The sequence below is a fragment of the Eumetopias jubatus genome, unplaced genomic scaffold (assembly GCF_037043125.1).
Source record: "Eumetopias jubatus isolate StellerSeaLion01/CBP00866 unplaced genomic scaffold, mEumJub1_p1.0 scaffold_3, whole genome shotgun sequence".
Classification (NCBI taxonomy): Eukaryota; Metazoa; Chordata; class Mammalia; order Carnivora; family Otariidae; genus Eumetopias; species Eumetopias jubatus.
In genome coordinates this window covers 35,111,246-35,138,602 of record NW_028274809.1, presented here as the reverse complement: position 1 = coordinate 35,138,602, position 27,357 = coordinate 35,111,246, and the positions used below count along the sequence as shown (strand labels likewise).

Below are 27,357 nucleotides of genomic sequence, written 5' to 3'. Positions count from 1 at the left end.
GACGGACGTGTCCAACTTCTTCAGGACTGGAGGGGGTGGGGGCGGGGTATTTGCTCTTCTAACCCTTCCATGTGCTAAGAGGCCGGATGAAGCGGAGAAGGAAAAAAGAGAGGCTAGTCTAGGATAAGTTTCCGGAAAACCTGGAACCCAATAAAGAAACAAAGAAGCCTTGAAAACTCTCCTTCCTCTCCTTTCCTACTGTCCCACCCCGAACCCCACGGAATGGAAAAGGCGGAGGCTCAAGGCCACGACAGAGAGGGTGGCGGGGGAGGACGCTAGGGGAAGAAATCTCGCGATAGGAGGCCGGCCGGGGCGGGGGTGACACCTCTTCCCTCCTCCTCGCGTTAGTTCCGGTCGCAGAGGAGACACCGCCACAGTTGCCGCCACATCGAGGATTTCTGGCTCTTTTCTCTTCGCCTTAAATTCGGTGAGGCGCGACGCCCGCTTGGCCCTGGCCGAGGTTGTGGCCGGACGTCGGACGGGGCGGGTGGCAGGTCAGGTGCGGCCGGGCTTGAATGGGCCCGAGCGGAGGCCGCCGCATGAGGTCAGGCCGGATCCGGGGCCTGGATTCGAGGGCCACCGCCGCCTCCGCAGGGAGGTCGAGGGGTTGCGGCCCGGGCCGGAACGTGGGGCCCGGGTGTGCGCTGCGGCACCGGAGACCGAGGCAGTGGCCGAGGCAGGCCCCCGCTGCCGTCCTGCCCCGTCTGGGTAACAAAGCCGCTGCGGCCTCTGTTGGGTGATGTACGCGTGGGGGGTTCTGGCGGGCGGGGCGGAGGAGCTGCCACCACCTCTGCGGCCGCCTCCACCGCCGCTGCTTTCGCTGGAGGGCGGGCGGATGTACGGGGCGGCGGGGCCCCCGGCGCGAAGCGCCTCGGCTCCTGTGGTGCGCTCGTTGCGGCGGCCGCCACCGCCGGCAACGGGGTCAGTGGGGAAGGGGCTGCGGGCCAGGAGCAGCCCCTACGGCGCCCCGCGCTGGCCAAGGGGGTCCTGGGGTGGGGGCGCGTTATCGCGTTCGAGCGGCAGACACAGGAAGGGTGTGGAGGGGGAGACACGTGCCCGGGGAGGAGACTTGGATTGCAGGGTATGGGGCAAAGGAGGCTAGGCCGGCTCCCAGTTCATTTTGCAGGCTGGAGTGGTGCAAGCGGCCGCTGCGGTCACAGGCACGACTTGGTAGGCTGGTGCTGCTCATAAGCCCCTCTGTAGAAGGGATTCGCCTTTGCCGGTGTCTGAAAATGGACGTACACGTTTTGGATACCTCCTGACTATGGTGGTAATCTCTTTTAGTCTACTGTGGTGCTTAGAAGTAGTGGAATACGTAGGGGAATTTAAAGAGGAACAAGGAGGAAACCAAACAATTATGTTTATGATGGGTGATTTGCCACCGGTCACTATGGAGCTGTAAAGTCATTTAAAAAAGTGTGCACCACATCTTTAAAGGGTTTCTTGTAGGGAGAAACGCAGGTTTGAAGTTACATTTAATTCAGGCAAAGGTAATTAAGGCCTTATTTTTCTTTTCTTAGGGTGTCTTTTATGAATAATCAAAAGCAGCAAAAGCCAACGCTATCAGGCCAGCGTTTTAAAACCAGAAAAAGAGGTAAATATTTATGTTTTAATATCTCTCTTCAAACTTCCAGAATAACTTTTATATCTTGGTTTCTCTGGCAGGCACTCTCTTAATAGTAAACTTTAAGAGAAAATACCAGAAAGGAACTTGAATTTCTAGTTGACTGCCATTTCAGATAATATCCTTAATATTTCTACTGTTTTTCTAAGCCTTTAGTTTTTAGTATCAACATATATATCTTTAAGCAGGTTACTGAATGGTCTTTTTATTGCTAAAGTACATTTTTTTCAAGTATGGAGTGCATTTTCACTAGCTAAGTTTTATTCAAGCAGACTTATGGTTGAGGGAAAAAGTTAACTTATGAAAGGAGAGCTCCTAATGTGATTGCTAATTCCTCCCAAACTTTGTGAAGGTTTGTGAGAGAAAAACCAGACCTTATGCATGGAAGTTAATTATGGAACAGAGTTCACACTGTAATATCCTTTGAAATTAAATATTTCTCACAGACTTAGTAAGAAAAGTACTAGGATTATGTTAACTGCTCCTGTTAGTGGGTGGTTAGGTGAATATTTAATTCTGTAGCAAGGCACTATACTAGTGATACAAAGTTAAATGAGATGTGGTCTCAGGTATATTTTGTATTGGGCTTAATACTTTCCCCAAAATCTTTCAGTGTTATTGCTCAAAAACACATACTGACCGTATTTTACAGGAAATTTTGAGGAAATAGAACTGGATCAGCTACTGGTTATAAATTATTTCTCTGCCCTGGGTAACAAACACTTTGAGATGTGTATTTACAGAGTCTTGTAATCCCTGATCATAGACTGCCCTCTTGTAGTGGGGAGACTGAAGAAGATTCGATTCTAGCCTTAGCAAATTTTTTTAGATTTAACCTAGTAAATTTCCTCAAGAGGAGGAACAGAAGTTGGAAACCAGAGCATTTCAGCAGTGATGGGGGAAGTCTGTATCCTCTTGCGTATGTGGTAGTGTCAAGTAATTTTATTGTTACTGGCATCAGAAAGAGCTGTCACTTCCCCAGTTCCAGATTGAGATCACTCATGCCCTCCTAGTTTTGATGATGGGGTTCTGGGTAGCATGAACAATCATCCGAATTTGTCTGGGACTGAACACAGTTCGCAGGACATAGGCTTTTCAGTGCTAAAACAGGAAAGTCCTGGACAAGCAGGGAGGAATTGATCACTCTGGTGCTGTGTGAAAATTAAGATAGCATCTAACCTAGATAGGGAAGTCAAACCCTCTCATGGAGTGTGTGATAGCACCTCAGGAAAGGCTGGATATGTGTGTAAGGCACTGTTAAGTACCAAATGAATGATTTAAAAAACAACAACAACAACATAGAAAGTGTTATGGGCATTTAAAGAAAAGAATGAAGAGTTCCAGTGTTTGGACAAAATTTCACTCAAGAAAAAAATTTACCTGAAATTTAGAGGATGTCCTAAATTTCAGAAAAGCCCAGAGGCAATAGGAGAGCATTCAGGGTAGAAATTGTCTCCTGGCCGTAGGAACACACTAGCTCGTTTAACTCGTTTATGAGACTTATGTAAAAAAAATAGTGGGAAAAAAGCCACACAATTCTTGTGACTAGGCAGTCGTGCCTTGCATTTGCGGAGAGTGTATGGTTAGGTCTTTTCTTGTGTTTGTGTTTTCCAGCTGTTGAAATAAATGAGATTGTGCTAAATGTGGTTAATTTATTCAGTACTTACACTTTTCATAAGGTGGTGGTTTTGTGGCATTTTGGTAAGCCTTTTAAACTAAATGTTGTGGGGTTTTCCCCCCAGATGAAAAAGAGAGGTTTGACCCTACTCAGTTTCAAGACTGTATTATTCAAGGCTTAACTGAAACTGGTACTGATTTGGAAGCAGTAGCAAAGTTTCTTGATGCTTCTGGAGCAAAACTTGATTACCGCCGATATGCAGAAACACTCTTTGACATTCTGGTGGCCGGCGGAATGCTGGGTAAGTGGGTTTTGTGGGAGGTGTAACGTATAGAGATTATGTGGAATCCAGAATATGAACTATTTGACAGTCCTGTCAAATTGGGATGGCTTTGTTTTTGGCTTTTTACCTCTTTGGGATTTTTCCATATTTTTTCCTCCCAGATCATAGTAACTTAGCAAATTATCTTGCCTTGTGCCTTGTCTAGCTTTATAGTTGAAATCTGTTACAAAACCATAACACTTGGGGATGGCTTTTCTGATACTTATGTCCTTAATACATCCCCAATCAATAATTATTCCAGGTTGTGTTTGAACATTCTTAGTTAATGGAGAAACCCTTACCTCTTCTGTCTTATGAAATACTACCTCTGTATGCCTAAGGGCTAATACTGCACTCTTGAATACATCAGCCACTACCCACATGTGGCTATCAATCACGTGGAATGTGGCTAACTAAATTGAGAGGTGCGATAAGTGTCAAATATACACTGGATTTTAAAGACTTAATAGAAAAAAGAATGTTAAGACCTCTCAATAATATTTTGAATACTGAAATGTTAAAATCAATATTTTTGATATGTGGGGTTAGAGTATATTAAAATTACACTTTTTATTTTTAATATTCTTAATAAAGTTCCTAGACGATAGGAAATTACATCATGTGGCTCACATTCTGTTTCTGTTGCACAGCACTGCTCTAACTTAACTTCTACCTCCACCCTCAGCAGCTCAGGGTATCTTAAGAGAATGTGCCGTTTAGCTATATATATTCAAATGATGATGGCAGTTTCATTTCCATAGCTCTTTAAGATATTTCAAAATGTTTTCACAGTGATAACTATTGACCCTCACAGCCAGGCTGATAGAATCAGAACTCTATTTGTAAGCTTGCAGGGTAGAGGCTTAGAGAGGTTTTAGTGACTCACATGCAAATAATTACTCAGTGGTAGAACCAAGGAATGTTCATATGTTCTAATGCCTAGTCCAATGAGTATTTCCTTCCACTGCATTACCAGTTTATAGTAAGAAAAATCCATTTTCTAGTTACAGTATTATCAATAAGCCTTCTTTTAAAATTCTTTTTTTAAAACCTTTACTAAGGAAATTTTTGAAGATACCCTAGAGAGAATAGTGAAACAAACTTCTTGTCTATTACCCAGCTTCAGTAATTGTCAATGGTCTTAGTCTGGTTGTGTCCCCACTGACTTCATCCGTCTCCCCAGATTTCAAAGTGTATATCAGACATCACTTTATCCATAAATATGTACAAATGTATGTAAAACATAAAGTCTCTAACTTGTAGGTTTTTATAGCCCAGCCTCTTTGGCAACTTGAAGGGTTGTTTTCTGTATGAAAAGTTACATTATCAAAACCAACTCAACATCTCCACTTGTGTGACAGATTTGATACTATTGAATGGTTAGTACAGCAAGTTTAATTGGATTGCTGAAGGGGGTTATTCCCTTAAATTGTTTCACTTTTTTCACACATACTGAACCAACTAGCCATGTTCCTACTAAGATACTGAATTTGCTTTCAGGTCATCTTTTAGAATTTTTATCGTTTCATTTTATAACGGGAATCCTTAAAGTAAGATGGAAACAATTACTAATTTTAAATGTCACTGCAAATTTTTTGTAAAATATACCCTAGCCCCAGGTGGTACACTGGCAGATGACATGATGCGTACAGATGTCTGTGTGTTCGCAGCACAAGAAGACCTAGAGACCATGCAAGCATTTGCTCAGGTAAATGAGACTTTACATATTTATTTCAGTTAGCTGCTATCCATCTGAATAGGAATAGTCTACTTTTAAGAGGTTGTGGGTGGAAAGTTGAAGGAATTAGAACTGAAGATTTAGAGATACTTTTGGGTGCAATATAATGAAATGGGTTAAGGAAAACAAAGCAGAAAAGATTGAATTAGTTATTTTCCTACTTGTTCCTTTGGAGTTAGTCCATTTTTAAGAGAAACCTCAAGCTGAAAAGGAAAATCATATCCTTGTCATGATTTGCATCATAGAATTATTCTGCATATAACTTTTAAGATTTTATTTATTTGAGAGAGAGAGTATGAGCAGGGGGAGGGGCGGAGGGACAGGCAGGGGCTCAATCCCAGGACCCTGAGATCATGACCTGAGCCAAAGTCAGACACTTAACTGACTGAGCCACCCAGGCGCCCCTGCATATAACTTCTTAAAGATGAATGGGTTATAGGCAGATTAGCTTACCAATCAAAATTTCATTTGAAGGTTTCGTACATAGTTAGGTTTGTGTCATTGTAAGCAAAGAATTCAAGTGTATCTAGCCTAGATATTTGTTGTCTGTGTCATTAGGAAAGTAGAACCATATTCTGTGATCTTACTCTGTTAATATCCTACAAATGGGTAAATGACTAAAAAAAAAAAAAAACAAATGGGTAAATGACTTGTATTTGAGCAATGATTAGTCCTTGCTTTAACATTTGGCAATAAAAATCTATTGTGGGGTGGCTTAAGTGTTAAGATCGGTATATTGTAGGGTTTGGGAGTTGACAGACTCTTCCTAAGCTGGCTTTAACAGCTTGTAAACTCATCCAGTGGAAGGTTTACTTTGATGTTTTAAAAAGATACTATGAGATACTCAGATCTTTTAGGAATCTGGCATCTGTAGTTATGAAATTATTAAATTCCTTCACTGTTCTTAATAGGTTTTTAACAAGTTAATCAGGCGCTACAAATACCTGGAGAAAGGTTTTGAAGATGAAGTAAAAAAGGTATGAAGAACAGTATGCTTTATGGAAACAAAAGGTTGGGGTCAAAGAGGAGAACATTGTATCTTAATACTGCCACAGGTTTGAAATGATTAGCTGTTTACATAGGCCTGAAATGTGGTTTGGGAGTGTATCATTTAGTTTAATTTGTTATATAATATTTCTTAGCTTTGTGTCCAAACAAGTGACAAAAGGCTAAAGATCAAAATGGGGTCTGTTCAAGGTAGGGGGTAGAGGATCAGAGCTAAGCATATTGAGAAAGAAATTTAACATACTTGTTATTGGAGTCTTAGGTATTCTGTATATAGGCAGACCAAAAAATGTAGTAATGTAATAATAACATCACATTTCAGGCACCATTGTAGTTATTAACTCATTTAATACAAAAACCCTATGAGGCAAGTTTTATTATCCACATTTACTTATGAGGAAACTGAGGCACAGAGGTTAAGTAACTTTCCCAGGATCACTCAGCTACTATTACAACTGAGATACAAATTTGGATGGTTAGCCCAGAGCCCACACTTGTAACCAATATAGTTTGCCTTACTGCTTCTCTTTATGTAATGTAATTGCTCTTTTAACCTTTAATTATTTACTTTTATAGCTGCTGCTGTTCTTAAAGGGTTTTTCAGAGTCGGAGAGGAACAAGCTGGCTATGTTGACTGGTGTTCTTCTGGCTAATGGAACACTTAATGCATCCATTCTTAATAGCCTTTATAATGAGAATTTGGTTAAAGAAGGTAATCAGCCTTTAGTAAAGAGTTGTCTTTCCTTGGCTGAGGGGATAGATAAGAGCATGAAAGATGTGAACTGATACAAAAGCTAGGATATAGTTTATGTAGATACAGCTGTGGGATAGTTTTCTTAACTATCCTTAAATTTAATAAAATTCATTAGATATTTCATGTATACCTTTGGCTATCTTTAGGCATACAGCAGATATCCAAAGCTCAGACAAAATGTGGTTATAACATAAAAAGAAGTGGGAGGGAAACCCAGAAATAATAATTCCGGTTGGGGGAAATATTGAGCCAAAAAGAAAATAAGGTCCCTGTTGTCATTTTCATAGTTAAATAATTCTCTACAGTTAAAAAACTAACTTTTTTTATTTAAAAAATTTTTTTAAGATTTTATTTATATTTATATTTATTTGGGAAAGGGAGAAGCAGGCTTCCCGCTGAGCAGGGAGCCCGATGCGGGGCTCGATCCCAGGACCCTGGGATCATGACCTGAGCCGAAGGCAGACGCTTAACGACTGAGCCACCCAGGCGCTCCAGAAACTAACTTTTTTTCAACTAGAGTACTAAGTACTTAATGTGCCTTATTTCCCACAATGACCCTGTCTGAGTGTCAGTACTATTACCCTCATTTTACACATTTCAAAGGCAGTTTAACGACTAAAATACATAACTAACAAATGATAAAAGAGAAATTGGAGTGAAATGGTAAGCAGCTTAGTGGCAGAAGGAAGTTTAGGGATAAAGTGAGTAATTCTGTGTGGTTGAAATGAGATAAGAGTGGTTGAAATCCACTTACACTTCTGTTAAGTAAGCTCTCTTGTTCTACAGGGGTTTCAGCAGCTTTTGCTGTAAAGCTCTTTAAATCATGGATAAATGAAAAAGATATCAATGCAGTAGCTGCAAGTCTTCGGAAAGTCAGCATGGATAACAGACTGATGGTTTGTAATTTGTTTCATTCTTCCCATTCTTGCCAACACTTGGTGTAACAAGGGAATTTTCTCATTTCTAATTTGTGAAGAGAGGAGGTGTTTTTCTTGATAGGATTAAAGACCGTTTAATCAAATTAAATTCTCCTTTCAGGAACTTTTTCCTGCCAATAAACAAAGCGTTGAACACTTCACTAAGTATTTTACTGAGGCAGGCTTGAAAGAACTTTCAGAATATGTTCGAAATCAGCAAACCATAGGAGCTCGAAAGGAACTCCAGAAAGAACTTCAGGAACAGATGTCCCGTGGTGATCCATTTAAGGATGTAAGATATTTTTGTTTAAACCATCTTAATGATTTCTTTCTGGCTAAGAAAATGTTTATTCGCTTGACTAGTTTTAAAGTATTTCACCAGAGTGGGTTTTAATTAATAGCTATAGGATGTTATGCCTGGGGCTTTTCGTCATTTTTCATATTTCGTGCTTTTATTAGTGCCCAGAAATTGAAATGCTTGGGGATTTTGTAGAGTGCAAGCCAGTGGATAGATCATCTGTTTCCATCTCCGTCCTTTCCTAGCCAGTTTGCCTGTGTGTAAATTAAGGTTTGGACTACAGGCCCATCCCTTCCAGTTCTAAAAGTTCTCTGATCACATGTGGCACACATGTGGTCATTGCCAATTGCATGGAAAGGTGGTTTTACGTTTTTGTATAAGGTCTGAGTTTGATGTGTAGAGTGTACATACCAAAATTGATTTCTTTTACTAAAATCGATCTTTTTGCAGATAATTTTGTATGTCAAGGAGGAGATGAAAAAAAACAACATCCCAGAACCCGTTGTCATTGGAATAGTCTGGTCCAGCGTAATGAGCACCGTGGAATGGAACAAAAAGGAAGAGCTTGTAGCAGAGCAAGCCATCAAGCACTTGAAGGTATTAGAACTATGCCTTTGCAAAATATTCTGCTTTTTAGTGGGGATAAGTGAGGTGTTACTGTACTTAGAGGATGTATCACATCCTGTGGTTCCTGGGGATAACCACCAGTGAGTAGACAAATAACTATTTGTGATAGTTATAAACTATTGATAATCTTTTAAAAAGTCTGACTTCACCTTTCTTTGGTTCACAGGTTAAAAACAAATACACGTTTAAGGGGAGTGGGGGGATGGGTTAGCCTGGTGATGGGTATTAAGGAGGGCACATTCTGCGTGGAGCACTGGGTGTTATGCACAAACAATGAGTCATGGAACACTACATCAAAAACTAGTGATGTAATGTATGGTGATTAACATAACAATAAAAAAATTTAAAAAAACAAATACACATTTAAAAATAGCATATGCCTGCAATTTGGTGTTTGCTTTTGAGGGAATATTGGAAAATAAGAGCACTCCTTTTTTATTCTCTAAATTATTAACATCGTATTGACAGTTGTCTGGAATCCCTGGTGCAGTATTGCTTATTTGACTTAGATGCTTAGTAGATTCTTCTGTTTTGTTTTATTTATTTGTTTGTTTTAGTTTCCACTACATGGGATATAATTCACAGTGATTTTAAAAGGTCTGTTTTGTATTTTAGGAATTTTGGAATGGAGGGTCATTATAATAAATGACAAGACTTTTTCTCCTTTCCCTTTAAAAGCAATACAGCCCTCTACTTGCTGCCTTTACTACTCAAGGTCAGTCTGAGCTGACTCTGTTACTGAAGATTCAGGAGTATTGCTATGACAACATTCATTTCATGAAAGCCTTCCAGAAAATCGTGGTGCTTTTTTATAAAGGTAATTTAAATTTTAAATTTGGTGATAAAAATCCTAGGGGCGTCTGGGTGGCTCAGTCAGTTAAATGTCTAACTTCGGCTTGGATCCTGATCTCAGGGTCCTGGGATTGAGTCCCCTGTGGGGCTCCACACTCAGCAGGGAATCTGCTTCTCTCTCTCCTCCCCCCCCGCACCCTCCTCTCTCTCTCTCTCAAATAAATTCTTAAAAAAAAAAAAAAATCCTAGAATACTCCCTAATAATTCCAAGGAATAGTTGTCTGAACATCAGCTCCATGAAATATTTTACTCTAATCATAGGACAAAATTGTTTCTAATTAAATTGGGTATTTTTTAGTCCATTAATATCAAAACATCTCTAAATCATATTAAGTTAAAACCTAAAATCTTCTTGATGTGGCCTCATACTTCACCTCCCATTCTCTACCAGTTCTCTTCCCCAGACGTAGTCTCCAAATCTCTCTAGTCTTTGGCCCATGACAAGCTGACTTCCCTTCATCCTACCCCATTACCCAAAGTAGACTTTTACTTGTCTTTTAAGACCAGTTCACAATGCTTATTATAAAACCTGTTTCAGTTATTCTCTTTTCTGTGATCCTATTTCAGAAAACTGGTCTGAAGTGGTTAAGAAAGGTAAGGACTTTGTTGGGAGAGAGTCCATTGCAATATTTAGTTTACTATGGTTGTTAGTAATGTTTTCTTCGATTCTGCATAAATCAGACCAGTTTGACCCCAGTAAGTGTAGTTTGTGTGCACACGTATTATTTCCATGACCTAGTTTACATAAATGATTTTGATGGTTCCTATATTCTAAACTTAGAACAGAGGTCTATGTCCCCATCTCCAGAATTTTTTGTTTTTAAGAAAGAATAGGGTAATGAACTCCTAAGTAAGTACTCCATGCTTTGGTTATAGTTAGGTTTCTTGAAAGTGTACCCCCATTTACATCCTCCTCCCACTCTAATTATTTGTAAACAAATCCTAGAAACCTTTAATTTTTCAAAAGTATGGGTTTATAAAGTACATGGACTTTTTTTTGTTTTTAGTAAAACCACAGTACCATTTTCACACCTAAAAATTTTAATGTAATCCGTCAGATACCCCTGGTCATTTATTGCGTATCCCTGATAGTTTATCGCAACGTTTCTCTACCTTGGTACAACTGGTATTTTGGGCCATTTAACTCTAGTTGGTAACAGTCCTGTGCATTGTAGAGTGTTGAGTAGCATATCTCCCCAGTGTAACAGCCAAGAATGTCTCTAAACATTGTCAGATGTCCCAGCAAAGGGGGGTGTAAATTGCCTTCAGTTGAGAGAATCACTGGTTTAATAAGTGTTTTTCCTAGTTGCAGGTCATATGTTGGCAACAAGTTGATAAAGCAATTTTTTTTTTTTTTTAAGATTTTATTTGACAGAGACCAGCGAGAGAGGGAACATAAGCGGGGGGAGTGGGAGAGGGAGAAGCAGGCTTCCCGCAGAGCAGGGAGCCTGATGCGGGGCTTGATCCCAGGACCCTGGGATCATGACCTGAGCCGAAGGCAGATGCTTAACGACTGAGCCACCCAGGCGCCCCTGATAAAGCATTTCTTAATAGAGGGCTTGCCTTTAAAAATTGAAGAAACCAGTTGAGTGTTTTGAATACAGTAATTGTTCGTACCTAACTTTTCAGTAGGCTTTTTTTCGCCATGCAGGCATTTGCACGTTAAATGGCTTCTGACTGCCTGAAAACTCCCAAATGTAATGATTGCTCTCTTTATAGCTGAAGTCCTGAGTGAAGAGCCCATTCTGAAGTGGTATAAAGATGCACATGTTGCAAAGGGGAAAAGTGTCTTCCTTGAGCAAATGAAAAAGTTTGTAGAATGGCTCAAAAATGCTGAAGAAGGTAAGTCTTTTCCTTAGTGCAGTTTGTTTGGTAAAGCCCGAGAACTAATTTTAATGCGGCCATACAATGTGCTACCGTTTTTGAGATATCATTTTGTACCTTGAGTACAGATTTTTGTTCGTGACAAACCTGCAAATATTCATTTGCTTTAAGACAGGTGGAGAGAACTTGACTTTGGCTTGACCAATATACTAACATACTTACAAGGGAAATTGAAAATTTTAAGACTATTTAGTAAATACTAGGTTTACAAATGAAGGCTTTTGAATATTCCCCTCATAAGTAGGGGATTATTAATATAATTACTTAATTGTAATAAAGAGCTTCAAAGTTATAAATGGGAACTTCTGCTTTCTGATATTTATATAATGCTTGACTGCATTTTTCCCCTTTTCTAGAATCTGAGTCTGAAGCTGAAGAAGGTGACTGAATTTTGAAACTACACCCTCAGTAAAGCAAACAGGAGTTGTAGATAAAATGTCATGTCTCATGTGTCCTGGTTCTTACATCTTCCTACCTCCCTATATCAAGCATGATATAAGGGCTTTCATGGCAAATTTTATTTTAACTGTTTCTATGGTTACTGGAAATGTTGGGTTTAGTTTCTAAAACCATGTTTTAAGTAGCTACAGGAGCTATAGATTTGAATCTAATGTTGCATTAGTCTTTTCAGTTATCTTCTACCTCCTGTATTTTCTACTGTAATAATGTAATTTAAGGCCTTCCACAATGAACAGTTCACTTTATTCCCTGGGTTTTCTATATAAACAGTTTTCAAGATATGATTTGGTTAAAAATAATTTGTTATAAAAATTCTGTTTGCAAATTAAACTGTAAAAGTATCCAAAGTCTCAAAAGGCAATGATTTGTGTGATAATTTGGTATGCCCAAAGCCCTGCTCATCAATGAGAATCTCATATACAGTAATTGAATTCATTAACATGAATCTTGAGTATTTGGACCATTGCTTGCATGTTGATATTTTCTTGCATTTTTAACCCCTGATGTCCTTGAGCTTGGTTGGTTGTTCTCTGGTTTTCATTCGTTAGTAAAGCCATTGAGAACAAGCTTAAGAGTGAGTTCTTTGGGAAATTGTATGAGGCAGAGGTTGTGGGAAGAAGAAAGTTGAGCTTTTTCCCATTGAGAAACTTCTGCATTCAGTTTGTATCTTTCCAGGCAAAACAGGTGGATATTCTTTTCATTACAACCATTTTCAAATGTACCTTAGGAAAATCTTGTCATTTAAAGTATTTCACACTTGTCATGCACTTCAATTGAAAGGAAAGGATTCAAAAGAGTGTGAGTTAGGGGTGCCTAGCTGGCTCAGTTGGTAGAGCATTTGACTCTTGATTTCGGGGTCATGAGTTCAAGCCCCACATTGGGTGTAGAGATTACTTTTTAAAAAAATAAATAAAAATAGTGCGAGTAAAGGAAATGACTATACTAACCCCAGTAAGTTGTTAAATACTAAGTGGTCAGCATGTTCTAATTGAGACTCTAAATGTAACTCATTTCCTCTTGGCTTAGAGTATTTGTTGTAAAGAATGAAGTGCAATGGTAATCATACTGGATCAGCTTCATTCCCTTAACATACTCACAGCTCAGGCACCTGGCTATTAACATACCTGAGTTGCCATCTTTTTAAATTGCCATGAGCCAAATATCTCTTCTATACAATTGATCCATTTATTTTAATGGCTGCCTTTTAATTTCCATTTTTCTTTTCTTGCTGCTACCCATATATATATTTTATATATATATACATATATATATATGTAGTCATTAGAAAACAAAATACGACCACTTTGGTGGAGAGACATCATGTTAAAAGTGAACATTTTGAAAGGTGTTTTTTTTTCTTGATGAAAGAAACTAGCTTGGAATAATGCCACCAGAGACTGAATGGAAATTGCCCCTTTCAAAGGTGCCATTCTTATGAGCCAAGAATTTGGTGTTTAAAAGTTCATCTTGAGGGAATAACATGTAATATATAACCTTATGAAGAACATTATAACTGATACCATTGTGAATGGGGTGAAATTGTTAAATGAATAATTTTGATAAAGTTTTCATGCACAGGCAAAATGTATTCACTAGGTTTCTACATAGTGATCTGCTTTTACTTTGTAATTTGTAGTCCTCAAAAGACTTTTTTTAAAAAATAAAGTCCATCCTTACACTTAGGTTATAGGACAGTCTTCTTTAATTTTTTTTATATATCCCATGTCAATACCTAGGAGTAGCTGTATGTTACGCGTTCAGACGTCTCTACTGTGTAAGCATTGAATAACTCCTCATCCTTAGGACCCCCAAACCGTAAACACCCGCACAGAATTCTGATGTAGTGGAAACTACATTTACTATTTCTACAGCCAAACCATTGCATGTTACTGTCATACAAAGTGTACCCTATTTTATTATATACTGTGTATAGTGAAAGAGTGTGTAGTCTTCCAGAACTACATTATGATCTTTGACCGTAGTTTTTTTCTTCATAATGACAAAGTAGTATTTACTTACCTCAGTATTTCACCTGTGACAGTATAGTGTAAAGAAAGGGAATGCTTCCTAAAGACTGCAGATTTTCATTTTGAATTTTAAGTGGTAATTTTGGAACTCAGCTGCCATTGCCCACCTAAGGCCTCAAATATGTAATGCTTAATCTAGATGTTAAAATTGTACTTCTAATTATGATTGGATAAATGTTAGTTGATTTTCCAAACTTGGTGTTGGTTTCTAAGGATAAGTCTCCTTAGGTGCCATAATTAAATATGTGTTTAGAGCTGATCATAGGTTTCTTAATTATTCTGGGAGTATTGTCCTAGAGATATTTATTACTCTGTTCTTAGAAAATTCCAAATACCAAAAATGCCACAGCATATTTGGACATAGCATAGTGATGGAGGTGAGAGGAAATGCATGTGACTGAGAGATGTATCTGCTTTATACATGAAAAAGAGTAAGGGTGATTTTTATGTTTTTTGTTTTTGGTCCCACTTGGCAGTGACATCACCCCTATTGTGAATGCATGACCTAATATATCTTTTTTTAAAGAGGAGGGTACCTAATGTTAGACCTTTGCATTGGCAAACATATCTTTACGTGTATCCATATCCTGAGATAGTATTTTTTTTCTGCCAGTCTTAACAGTTGGGCTTTACACTCCAGCCCACCATAGACAACAGACATATCATTCCACATTGGCTTTGAAGGTCTTAACAGGTTCTTGATTGTAAATGTATCATAAGTAGAATCATTTGGGATCCTTCCAATCTATAAAAATCAATTAAAATCCTAGGTGAATGGTTTAAAGTTGTTAGGCATAACACATGGATAATGGTATTGAAATTTTACTAATGAAACTTTACAGGAGATTGGGAACTGACAAATATTGGTTGGCTTTAAGTGTAACATGCCAACATTTTAGTGTTCATTATCACTTGGACTACTGAACTACCTTTGTGAAAATTTTCCTCAGATGCTATTTACAGGTACCATGTAAAGTAGGCTAAGCATTTCTGTGGGAATTCTGGTAAATTGCCTTGCTATGATTTTTTTTTTTTATGTAAAGTATTTGTCCTTTAGTATTGATAGGTGTTTCTATTCACCAGCCTACTGAGGCCTAAAGGTTTAAAATATAAGTTTTTCAGTAGGCTTTATTTAAGTGGACTCTAAAAGATATAAGTACTTTTGACTTCAAAATAATGAATTTATAATTGGCTTTTGTTTAAAAATGAATTGCAATAGATTTGTGTCTAAACCCAGTCATGCATAATTGTATGACACAATGTGGATTAGAAAGGCTTCCCAACTTTTTCTCCCTTTTTAACTGGGCAGTGAGCAGCCATATCAAATCCAATCCTTTTTTTAATCTCTTTTATTTAAATTCAGTTAGTTATACAATACAGCATAATGTATTGGTTTCAGAGGTAGAGGTCAGTGATTGATCAGTCTTATGTAACACCCAGTGCTCATTACAACACATGCCCTCCTTCATGCCCATCACCCAGTTAGCCCGTCCCCCATCCCCTTCAGCAGCCCTCAGTTTGTTTCCTCTAAGAGTCTCTTAACGCTTTGTCTCTCTCTCTGGTTTCGTCTTGTTTTTTCCTCTCTTCCTCTATGATCCCCTGTTTGTTTCCTCAATTCCACATATGAGTGAGAGAGACCATATGATAATTGTCTTTCTCTGGTTGACTTGGCAAGTTCAATCTTTTATTTTCCATGCACTTAAAATTTTTTCTCATTCTAGGAGCATAGTCTCACCTCTTAATGAATTGAAAAAAGGATGAGGAGGGCGCCTGGGTGGCTCAGTTGGTTAAGCGACTGCCTTCGGCTCAGGTCATGATCCTGGAGTCCTGGGATCAAGTCCCGCGTCGGGCTCCCTGCTCGGCAGGGAGCCTGCTTCTCCCCCTGACCCTCCCTCTCTCATGCGCTCTCTCTCTCTCATTCTCTCTCTTAGATAAAAATCTTTAAAAAAAGAAAAGGATGAGGATATTTACAGATGCACTCAATCACTGTCACCTTAGTAATTTTTAGTAAGAAACTTACTTAAATGAAAAGCTCACCTGCTTGTGGTGCCCACTGTAGTGCCATGAGGAAACACTGGTGAGAAATCTGCTGAGTCTTCTGTTTCATAGACTATCTGGAGGGACCGATACCTTGTTCAAACGATGACAGAATGTTGATGGCTGTTGATGGCAGGCTTGGGAACTGTGCGTTAAGTGTATACAATGATTTTGGGTTGTGACAAACTTATCAAATATAATTGAGCTATTCCGTTTCAGGAGTTTCCAGTCAGTGTAACTGTCTTACAATATCTAAGGACAAAAATAGTTTAAACCATTTTTTAAAGCTGAAATCCCGAAGGCTGTGCTTACGCAGTTGACTTAGAGGTTAACCTATTAGGGAAATAAGTGACCCATTATAGACTGAGGCCTCTATTCTGTGTTCTCTGGCATCTTAATATTTTCTCTGTAAATACACCTCATTTCCATTCTAGTTAGGAGTAATGGACCCCGGCATGGCAAACAGTTGAAGAACGGAGAAAACTGGATAGCTGACCTTCCAGATAGTTGTTGGCACTCAGAACCACCTCAAGTACAGCCATCCAAACCAGTAATTACATTGCTGCATTATTTCTGTGTTAACTGTGAAATCTGCTGCTTGTCTGTACCCTTGAAATGGAATAAAATTTCATGAGACTCCTTGTTAACATAAAGAGAGAAGCAATGACTGTTGCATTGGTTGTTCTAATAACCTTGACGCACTGGAGTTGGCTGTGGCTCCAGTTCTCGTCTTGGTCCTTTCGGTTTTCCCTTGGTGTTTTAAATACCATCAGAAGGCCTGTGCCTCCAGAGAACTTTTTTCTTCAGGCCGCTTTTGCTTTTGTTTGGCTCACATATACTTCAGACTCATCCAAACGGTCAAAAAATATTCAGTGTTTCACTTCATAAAAGTGCCATCTACCTGCCCTGGAAAGTTTCAGCTCACTTCCCTTTCAGCCCTCCCGTCTGATGGATCAAGTTCTGTCCATTTCAACTCCCAACTCCAGTGCCACCACTCTAATTCAGGCCACCGGCACCTATTAACAGAGTAGTCTCTGAATGCAAGTAAAACAGTTTTAAGACCTTTTTGCCAGGAGAGACCTGCATGATTAATTCTTTAGCTTAATCCGCCTTTTTTTCATTCACCCCTATATGCCTAGCATGTAATAGTACTTGTCAGGTAGCAAGCATTAAATACTAGGTAAGTGAAGAAGTGAGAACATGCACAATATTACTTCCTGGGTTTAGTCAGAATACTGAAGTTGATATGAAAAACGAGGGGTTGTTGCAAGCACGAGGTTCTGTGAATTAGAAATAGGTAAATATTTAGAAGCAACTTAGCCCAAGGTTAAATCCAAGATACGTCTGTCCTGTGGTGAGGATGTCTATGACAAGTGACCAAAGTAGAAGAACCTGTCAGCCAACAAATTGTAAATGCATGTTGTCCGATGCTCTGCTGAGTTTTAGCACTATGGTAATAAACAGAATTGGATACCAAAATTCAGGTTTACAGGAGGAGATAGGTAATCAAGAGTGAGGTGAGTGCAAAACCAAGGACACGGTAGGTACTGGCAAGTCGGAGTGTCTGGTTTCAAAGGTTACATAATCTGTAAATGATTAAAACCATGGGAGACAAATTACACTTCAAAAAAATACGGTTTGTACTCCCTAACATTGAACAAAACAGACTGTATGTGCCTACGTGAAACGTTGGAGAAAGATACTCAGCTACTCGCTGTGTCGCTGGGCAAAGAGTTCAACCTCCAAGCCTTGTTTTCTGCGTCTATAAAATAAGAATTACAGTGGTTGAATGATGCCTATCTCATGGAGTGGTTGAGAAGTTCACAATAAAATACTTAAAATGAAAGGAAGGTACTTAAAACAGTCCTGTCCTAATAATCAGTCCGTGAACTGTGGCTGTTCTTGTTAGAGCAAAAAGCTACTGACACTACTAAAGCCCTGAATCCAGGTTTCTTGTTTGATTTGAACTAGTAGAAGGTAATTAAAGTCCCAAAAGCCATCATGCTTGCCTTAGCCACTGTAGAAAGAGACACAAGATGAACTGAAATCCTCATGGCCCAGTAGCAAGAACGGAAGCCATGTTTTGTGAGTGTGGTCAAGTACCCAGTCAATGTCCATTCGAATAACCATGTAAAAGTTAGAAACCCACAAAGAGTCGATGGTAGATGACAGATAAATCATGTTGAAAGAAAGCAAGCGGATAGGTGACCAACTGGTGTGGCTTTAGCTTTCTCTGTTATGCTAAGCCCCTGCAGTGCAGCGGAGAGCCAGCCATAACTTATTAGATCAATACTACAGGACCAAGGGAAGTGTCAGAAGTTGGGGGCACTGGTTTCTTTTAAGGCAAGGAGCAGGGCTGAAAACAGATGAGACTATTGGAGTCTAAAAGGAGTAGCCACCTTCTCTATGTGCTCCCCTTAACTTACACCGCCAGGTGACTGCCCTTAAACACAGCAGAAAACAGGTTTACCATCTGCAGAAGTTAGGGAAAAGAGGTGGGGCCTGTGGACTGGTGGATATGGTAAGAGTAAGGGCACTGTATTAAAATTTAAAAAAACTAATATAACAGGTAGATCCCCAGCACTGTACACCTGTGTGGCCGAAACTAACAGTGTTCCCTGATATTCCCTGATTTTTTTCTTAGAATCCCCAACTTTTAGCTGGACACATGACTGCTCAAAAAGTATCTCCTAGCCTCCCTCGGAGAGACTAGGAGTATGGCCACATGATTAAGTTCTGGATGGTGGAATGGGCTATTTCCAGTGGCCTTGAAGAGGTCATGTCTTCCCTTTCTCCTGCCTGTAGCTGGGAAATGGGCATGGTGACTGGGGTTCAAACAGGGCTTTTGGACCGTGAAGATGAACAACGGACTTGCTGAGCATTACAAAGCAACAATAGACAGATCTGAGTTTTTGTTTTTAGGATTTTATTTATTTGACAGCACAAGCAGGCAGAGCTGCAGGCAGAGGAAGAGGGAGAAGCAGGCTCCCTGCTCCCTATGCGGGACTTGATCCCAGAACCCTGGGATCATGACTTGAGCCAAAGGCAGATGCTTAAATGACTGAGCTACCCAGGCGCCCCTGAATATTTGTTTTCGTTTCTCTTGAGTATATACCTAGGATGGAATTGCTGGGCCACATGGCAACTCCACATCTTAACTTTTTGAAGAAGGACCCAAATGTTTTCCAGAATGGATGCACAGGGGCGCCTGGGTGGCTCAGTTGGTTAAGTGTCTGCCTTTGGCTCAGGTCATGATCTCAGGATCCTGGGATCGAGCCACGCATCGGGAACCCTGCTCCGCGGGAAGCGTGCTTCTCCCTCTGCCACTCCCCCTCTGCTTGTGTTCCCTCTCACTGTGTCTCTCTCTGTCAAATAAATAAAATCTTAAAAAAAAAAAAGAATGGATGCACAATTTTTACATTCCCTCTAGCAAATTTCTCTACATCCTCAACACGTTATCGTTGGCCTCTTTGATTGTAGCCGACCTAGTGAGTATGAAGTGTTATCTCATTTTGGTTAATTGCAAGGAAACCTGATAAGTAATAATGTTGCATATCTTCTTGGCTGTTTGTATATATTCCTTGGAGATATGTCTATTCAAATCTTTTGCCTATTTTTAAGTGGGGTTACCTTTCATTATTGAGTTGTAAAACTTCTTTACATATTCTGCATACAAGGGCATAATTTCTTTATATGGCTTGCAAATATTTTATTTGTAGGTTGTTTTTTCATTTTTTTGATGCTATCCTTTGAAGCAAAAGAAAAAAATTTGAATTTGTATGAAGTCCCATTTATCTATTTTTGTCTTTTATCCCAGGTCCTTTCTTGTCCTATCAAAGTAACCACTACCTGATCTAAGTTCATAAAGACTTATTCCTATGCTTTTTTATAGTTTTAGTTCTGACATTTAGGTATATGATCCATTTTGAGTTAATTTTTCTATGTTGTGTGAGGTAGGGATCCAACCCCACTCTTTGCATGTAGAAATCCAGTTGTCTTAGCAACAGCTCCTGAAAATATTATTATTTCCCCTTTGAATTGTTTTGGCACCTTTTTCAAAAATACCCAGTTTCTCGATTCTCATTTCAACTCCATTGATCTATATGTCTATCCTAATTACAGTACCATCCAGTCTTGATTCTCACTGTAGCTTTGTGGTAAGTTTTGAAACTGAAAAGTGTGAATCCTCCAACTTTGTTCTTTTCTAAAATTGTCTTGGGGGCACCTTGGTGGCTCAGTTGGTTGAGTCTCCAACTCTTGATTTCGGCTCAGGTCATGATCTCAGGGTCATGAGATGGAGCTCCATGTTGGGCTCCACACTCAGCATGGGGTCTGCTTGTCCCTGTCCCTCTGCTCTTCCCCTCACTTGCCTGCTCTCTCTTTCTTTCAAATAAATAAATAAATAAATAAAATCTCTAATAAAAAAATAAAATTATCTTGGCTATTTCCATGTACATTTTAGAATTAGCATATCCGTGTCTGCAAAAAAGGAAGCTGAGATTTTGATAAGAATTGTTACATCTTAGGGCGCCTGGGTGGCTCAGTCCATTAAGCGTCTGCCTTCTGCTCAGGTCATGATCCGTGGGTCCTGGGATCGAGTCCCACATCAGGCTCCCTGCTCAGCAGGGAATCTGCTTCTCCCCCCCACCACCCTTCCCCCCACTTGTTCTCTCTTTCAAATAAATAAATAAAATCTTAAAAAAAAGAATTGTTATATCTTAGATCAATTTGAGTATTGCCATCTTAACAACAGTAAGTCTTACAACCCATGAATATGAAATGTATTTCCACTTACTTATGTTCTTTAATTTCTTTCAATGATGTTTTAGTAGTTTTCAGTGTAAAGCCTTGAACTTTTTTGGCTAAGCTTATCCCTAAATATTTCATTCTTCGTGGTGCTACTGTAAATGGAATTTTTTAAATTTCATTTTCAAATTATTCACTGCTAGTGCATAGAGATACAAAAAATTGATTTTTATATATTGGTCTTGTATCTTAGAATCTTCCTGAACTCATTTATTAGTTCTAATGCGTTTTTTCAGTAGATTCCTTAGGATTTTTCTTTCTCTTTTTTTTTTTTATTGATTCCTTAGGATTTTTCTTGACACATATCAAGTTCATGTCATTTGCAAATAGAGAATTTTTCTTCTTCCTTTCTGAGGAATTCTTGCCTATTTGCCTTGGATAGAATCTCCAGTTCATTATTGAACCGAAATGCCAAGATCAGACATCCTTTTCTTGTTCCTGATCTTAAGGGGAAAGTTTTCAGTCTTTTTACCATTAAGTACAGTGTTAACTGTGGGTTTTTCATAGATGTCCTTTATCAGATCGAGGAATTTTCCTCTTTCAGCTTTATTGAGATATAACTGACAAATAAAAATTGTATGTGTTAAGGGTATACAAAGTGATTATTTAATATACGTATACACTGAGAAATGATTACCACAATCAAATTAATTAACACATCCATCACCTCACATAATTTACCGTGTGTGTGTGTGTGTGTGTGTGTGTAGAGTACTTAATATCTACTCCCTTGGCAAATTTCAAGTACTCAATACAGTAATATTAACTATAGTCATCATGCTGCATATTAGACCCCCCAAATTTATTCATCTTATGACTGAAAGTTTGTATCCTTTGACCAACATCTCTCCCATCCGCTATCCCTCATTCTCTGGCAACTACCATTCTACTCTCTGGTTCTATGGTTTTTACATTCCACATAAAAATCAGAATTTACAGTATGTGTCTTTCTGTGTCTGGCTTATCTCACTTAACATAATGTCTTCCAAGTTCATCCCTGTTGCCACAAATTGCAGGATTTTCTTCTTTTATATGACTGAATAATATTCTAGGAATTTCCCTTCTATTTCAAGGTTGTCGAGTGTTTCTATCATGAAAGAATGTTGGATTTGTCAAAGACTTTCCCACATCTGTTGAGGTTATCAAGTGTTTTTTGTCTTTTATTGTATTAATTTGGTGCATTACACTGATTGATTTTCATATATTGAACCATATTCTTTGCATTCCTGGGATAAATCCCATTTGGTCACAGTACCATCTTTTCATACGTTGCTGTATTTGGTTTTCTAGTATTTTGTTGAGAGTTTTGCATTTGTATTCATAAAGGATATTGGCCTGTAGTTCTTTTGTTTCATTTTGTTTTTAAAGATATTATTTTTGAGTACTCTCTACACCCAACGTGGGGTTTGAACTCACAACCCTGAGATCAAGAGTTGCATGCTCTTCTGACTGAGCCAGCCAGGTGCCCTGGTCTGCAGTTTTCTTTACCTGTGAGGCCATTGTCTGTTTTTGGTATCTGGTTAACATTAGCTTCATAGAATAAGTTGGGAAGTGTTCTTCTGTGTTTGCTAAGAGTTTACAAAGAATTGATGGTAATTTTTTTAAACATTGGTAGAATTTACCAGTGAAGACATCTATGCCTGGGCTTTTCTTTGTGCAAAGATTTTTTTTTTAAAGTTTTATTTAAAGTAATCTCTACACCCACATGGGGCTCAAACTCACAACACCAAGATGAAAAGTCACATACCTTTTTGATTGAGCCAGCTAGGCCCCCCTCTTCATGCAAAAGTTTTTAACTACTAATTCAATCTCTTATTATGTCTTCTGTTCTATTTTTTTAAGATTTTATTTTTTTTTAAGATTTTATTTATTTATTTGTCAGAGAGAGAGTGCAAGCACAGGCAGGGGGAGTGGCAGGCAGAGAGAAAGGAAGAAGCAGGCTCCCCGAGGAGCAGGGAGCCCAATGCAGGGCTCAATCTCAGGACCCTGTGATCATGACCTGAGCCAAAGGAAGAGACTTAACCGACTGAGCCACCCAGGCACCACTAAGATTTTATTTTAAAAATTTTTCTTAATTTGATTTTTAAGTAATCTCTACACCTAACTTGGGACTCCACCCCACAACCCTGAGATCAAGAATTGCATGCTCTACCAACTGGGCCAGCCCTGCAGGCACTCCTATTCTATTTCTTCTATTTCATCTTAAGACAATTATTGGTGAAAGGAAGTTTGGCATTATGAATCAAAATTTTAAATAAGCATATCTTTTGATTTAGCTGTTCCAATCCCAGTAATTCATTTCCATTATATATTGCTATGTAACAAATCACCCCCAAATTTGGTGACATAAAATAACAACTGTTTTATTATGTTCACAGATTCTGTGGTTCAGGAATTTGGCTAGGGCACAGTGGAGACTGATTGCATCTGTCCCATAATGTCTAGGGCCTAACCCAGGAAAATTTGAACAGTTGGGACAGGGGAGTGACTCAAATGACAGAGGTCTGGAAACACCTGGAAGGTGGTTTGGGATGACTTGGAGACTGGGGCTATTGACTTACATGTGGCCCTTCTCAGTGACTTGGGCTTCTCATAGCATGGGAGCTGGATTCCAAAAGGCAGTCCCTCAAGAGAGAGTTGCTGAGAGCAAGTGTTCCATGAAAACAAGATGGAACCTGCAGTTCCAAAGTGAAGTTGGAGACATTTTTAGAAAAAAATCTGCCACACCTATCTTATAGAAAACTTGTATTTGTTAATTAAAAAAGCAACAGGCACAATCTTATTTGTGAAGTTAAAAAATGGGTACATATGTACAGATACAAATACACAGAGAGAGACCTGAAAGGGAATGGGATTCTGTACCTGTTACCTCGGTGACGGGGGTGAAGGAGGTGGGTGAAGCTGGGCTTCCAGGGGCGCCTAGGCGCCTCAGTCAGTTGAGCGTCTGTCTTCAGCTCAGGTCATGGTCCTAGGGTCCTGGGATCGAGCCCCGCGTCGGCCTCCTTCCTTGGGGGGAACCTGTTTCTCCCTCTGCCTGCCGCTCCCCCTGCTTGTGCGCTCTCTCTTTCTCTTCTCTCTCTGACAAATAAATAAATAAAATTTTTTAAAAAGCTGGGCTTCCATATATTTTGATCTATATCATATTGTTTGAATCTTTTACAATGAGAATTACTTATCTGTTTTTTGCATAATAAAATATCAATGTTGAAAATATCAGTAAAAAAAGAAAATACCAGTTTTTAATAAATGACATAATGTATGGATGCCTTCAATTTACAAGACAAAAAAATAATGTAAGGCAACATGTATATTGTAGAGGCTGCTTTTAACTTGATCAAGGCAAAAGGGCCCACAGCAATCACCGGGCTGAATATAGACAGGTCTATCAGGTGACCCACCACAAAGTATCCATAGGCCCTAACTAACAAATGGGTTACTTAGAATCAGGCACACGTAACAGAAAAGGGAAAATTCCATATGTTCCCATACCTCCTCACCTTCCCTCTTTAAAAAACAGCCCCCACCTATTGCCTCGTAGCAGACAGTCTCTGCTTTGCTGCCCTGCCCCCTGCTCCTTAGCACTGTACACAATAAATTTCTATCTCCTTTGTTCTGCCTTGGGTGAATTCTTTCACTGCCCATGCCACTGTCCCCCCACATCATCGCCCCACATCTGGGGTCCCCCATCTGATCAGGAGAGACACTACATATATGACATAATAAAATACCACTGACTAGGGCTCAGGGATTAGAAACACAAGGGTGAGGGCGTCTGGGTGGCTCAGTCAGTTAAGCGTCTGCCTTCAGCTCAGGCCATGATCCCGGGGTCCTGGGCTTGAGCCCCTCATTGAGCCCCGCATCAGGCTCCATGCTCAGCGGGGAGCCTGCTTCTCCCTCTCCTCCCAGCTCAGTGCTCTATCTCTCTCTCTGTCAAATATTTTTTTTTTCTTACAAAGAAACACAGGGTTTTCCAGAGGGATGTGAGACATATGAAAGGAGACGTTCTAGAATCTGCAATTCAAAGCTCTTTGTTAAAGGCAGAACGATGGGATTTATTCCATGCTTGACACTTACCAAACTTAAAATCTCGCAGTGGAGGTAAATTCCACATGATGCAGGGAAACTAAGAATTTACAGTAGGCAATACAGATTTACAAATATTTATTTGCTAATCTGCATGCAAAATGAAAATCCCAAGTTTTGCTGTTTAGGAGAATGTACCAAGGGTTTTTTGTTGGTTGATTTAAACAAAATCTGAGGGATCCTTCCCATGTTCTTTTTTCTCTTCAATATTTTGTGGCTGTGATTTTTGCTTCTGGCAATGGCAGGATAACTAGAAAATCTGAACAAAATGTAAAATGCATAAGCTTGCAAAAACTGAGGAGTTACCAAGGCAGCGATGACTTGAGGGAACCAATATCCTTGAGAAAAGAAAATGTGGGGGGACCAAGGAAGCAACCCTTCAAAGTATTAGGGAATTTACCAATAGTGGCTGAAAGGTTGAGCAGAATTTTAGGTCGCTGCATGGGGTGGAGGGAAAAATGGGTGCTGGAAGCCTGACAAGGAGGACCCCAGATTTTTTACTTGGGATCCTGTGGCAGACACCATTGGTGCCCTGCCCATTTCCCTCAGGTTTTCCCATTACAGTAGATGGAGGTTAACTTCCAGCGACTGTTATCTCATTTGCATTTCTTTGTCTGAAGGCCTCTTTTGGCTGGCAGAGCCCACTCTATGTTTGGCAGGCTGAAGTGCCAAGAATTTATTCTCTCCACCCTAGCTGTCCTCAACATTGCCCCTTGGGGAGAATATTCTGAGGTTCTTCTACGCTGGCTCCCAGAGTTCCACAGAGGTATTAAGTTCCAGGTACCCACAATAGGAACTTCCTTGATAATACCTTTTGTCTTGGACGTCATCACTTTTCCCTCTCAATTCTCTACTCTCTTACAGGTGTTTTCTGGAATCACCTCCCAAATAAACTACTTGCGTTTGAAATCATGTTTCAGAACTTCTGCCTCTGGGAAAACCACAAACTAAAGACTTTGGGCCAAGAAATGGTCCTACAAAATGGGGTTCCCAAGATGGGACTCTTGATTGGATCACTCACTGACTAGATGGTGAACAAGAACCATATGTGGGGTGCTGATAATCCCCGGAATGCTGTAGCACCACCACCTAGACCCTCACTTGTGAACTGAGATAGGATGCAGGTGGTAGGAGATGTGCTGGCTTATACAACATCACCGGCTTTTGAGAGATGGCAATGGGAATTATAAAGACCGAGGCTTGTTTTGTTGTTAAGTGCCATCAGTGGGCCTGGCTCTAATTTTGGTGAGCCACACGGGAGCATGCTTTCAATTTGTCCAGCCTCCTCGGGATTCTCCAGATGGAGCAGTTGGCCTCAGAAGCTCACCAGGGCTCACTCTTTGCCTCCCGAGCAATGGCAGTGATAGATCGGGGTCAGCTACTCTTGACTGCTCGATCTCAGCCGGGAGGACGGAGATGTCGGAGAGGACAGCTGCCAAAACCTGTTTCGTTTGGAGGATTTCCTTTCTCCCTTGCCCAGAGCTGGCATGGACTGCCTTAAGCGCATTTGGTGAAGCAGAGAAACAAATTAGAAGTAGCGGGCCTTAGAAGTTTTCTCCTCGTAAGTTCCCCGGATAATTGCACATCCGACCCCATCCCTCCTTGGTTCCCAGCTGTTGAGTTCTTTTGAACCATTTGTGGTTTTTTTAAGATTTTATTTATTTATATGAGAGAGGGAGTGTGGTGCGAGTGTGAGCGGGGGAGGGGGGAGGAGCAGAGAGAGAAGGACCAGCAGACTGTGCTGAGCGCAGAGCCCACACAGCCCTAGATCATGGCCTGAGCCGAAGTCAAGAGTCAAATGCCTAACCAAGTGAGCCACCCAGGTGCATCTCTTCTGGGTTTTCATAACCCATTTGTTCAGGTTTGCAGAGTGTAGAGAACAAAATGGAGTCTCTCATGTCAAGCAAGAGGCTGTGTCAACCAATGACACAAGTAGTTAAAAGTACTGCAGCATCAGCTGATAACGAGCAGAACCAATGCAGGGCTGCAGGGGCCCAAGACCAATTAAACCCCTTTAAAGATTTTATTTATTTATCAGAGAGAGAGAGAGAGAGAGAGCACAAGCAGGAGGAGAGGGAGAAGCAGGCTCTCCGCTGAGCAGGGAGCCCAATGCAGGGCTCTATCTCAGAACCCCAAGATCCTGACCTGAGCCAAAGGCAGATGCTCAACCAACTGAGCCACCCAGGCGCCCCTGATTAAATCCCTTTAAAGAGGGGAAGATTTTTGCAGCAAACTGTCAGACTCTTCAGACATGACCTCTCAATGTCTGACCACCTACAAAAGGCAACTGCCATGGAAGGCTCTGC

At 40.0% G+C, this 27,357-nt stretch overlaps 1 protein-coding gene across 2 annotated transcripts; it reads left to right on the top strand.

The window, feature by feature from the left end:
- Window positions 1–321: 321 nt before the first annotated feature.
- Window positions 322–16,822, top strand: BZW1 (basic leucine zipper and W2 domains 1). Of its 2 annotated transcripts, XM_028122489.2 has the most exons (12): window positions 322–427; window positions 1,521–1,594; window positions 3,367–3,543; window positions 5,178–5,272; window positions 6,214–6,279; window positions 6,884–7,019; window positions 7,848–7,957; window positions 8,100–8,270; window positions 8,727–8,873; window positions 9,582–9,720; window positions 11,475–11,597; window positions 11,996–16,822. In XM_028122489.2, the coding sequence occupies exons 2-12, from the start codon at window positions 1,531–1,533 to the stop codon at window positions 12,025–12,027; spliced, it is 1,260 nt and encodes a 419-aa protein (XP_027978290.1). In that variant the 5' UTR covers window positions 322–427; window positions 1,521–1,530; the 3' UTR covers window positions 12,028–16,822. The 2 variants fall into 2 exon arrangements, with proteins under 2 accessions (XP_027978290.1, XP_027978300.1); XM_028122499.2 differs by lacking the exons at window positions 322–427; window positions 1,521–1,594 and having other exon boundaries at window positions 3,373–3,543; window positions 5,178–5,183.
- Window positions 16,823–27,357: the final 10,535 nt, after the last annotated feature.

Coding starts and splice junctions, on each gene's coding strand:
- BZW1 (XM_028122489.2), top strand. CDS start 1,531: ATGAATAATCAAAAGCAGCAAAAGCCAACGCTATCAGGCCAGCGTTTT. Junction 3,544..5,177: donor GGTGGCCGGCGGAATGCTGG/GTAAGTGGGTTT, acceptor AATATACCCTAG/CCCCAGGTGGTACACTGGCA. Junction 8,874..9,581: donor AAGCCATCAAGCACTTGAAG/GTATTAGAACTA, acceptor TCCCTTTAAAAG/CAATACAGCCCTCTACTTGC.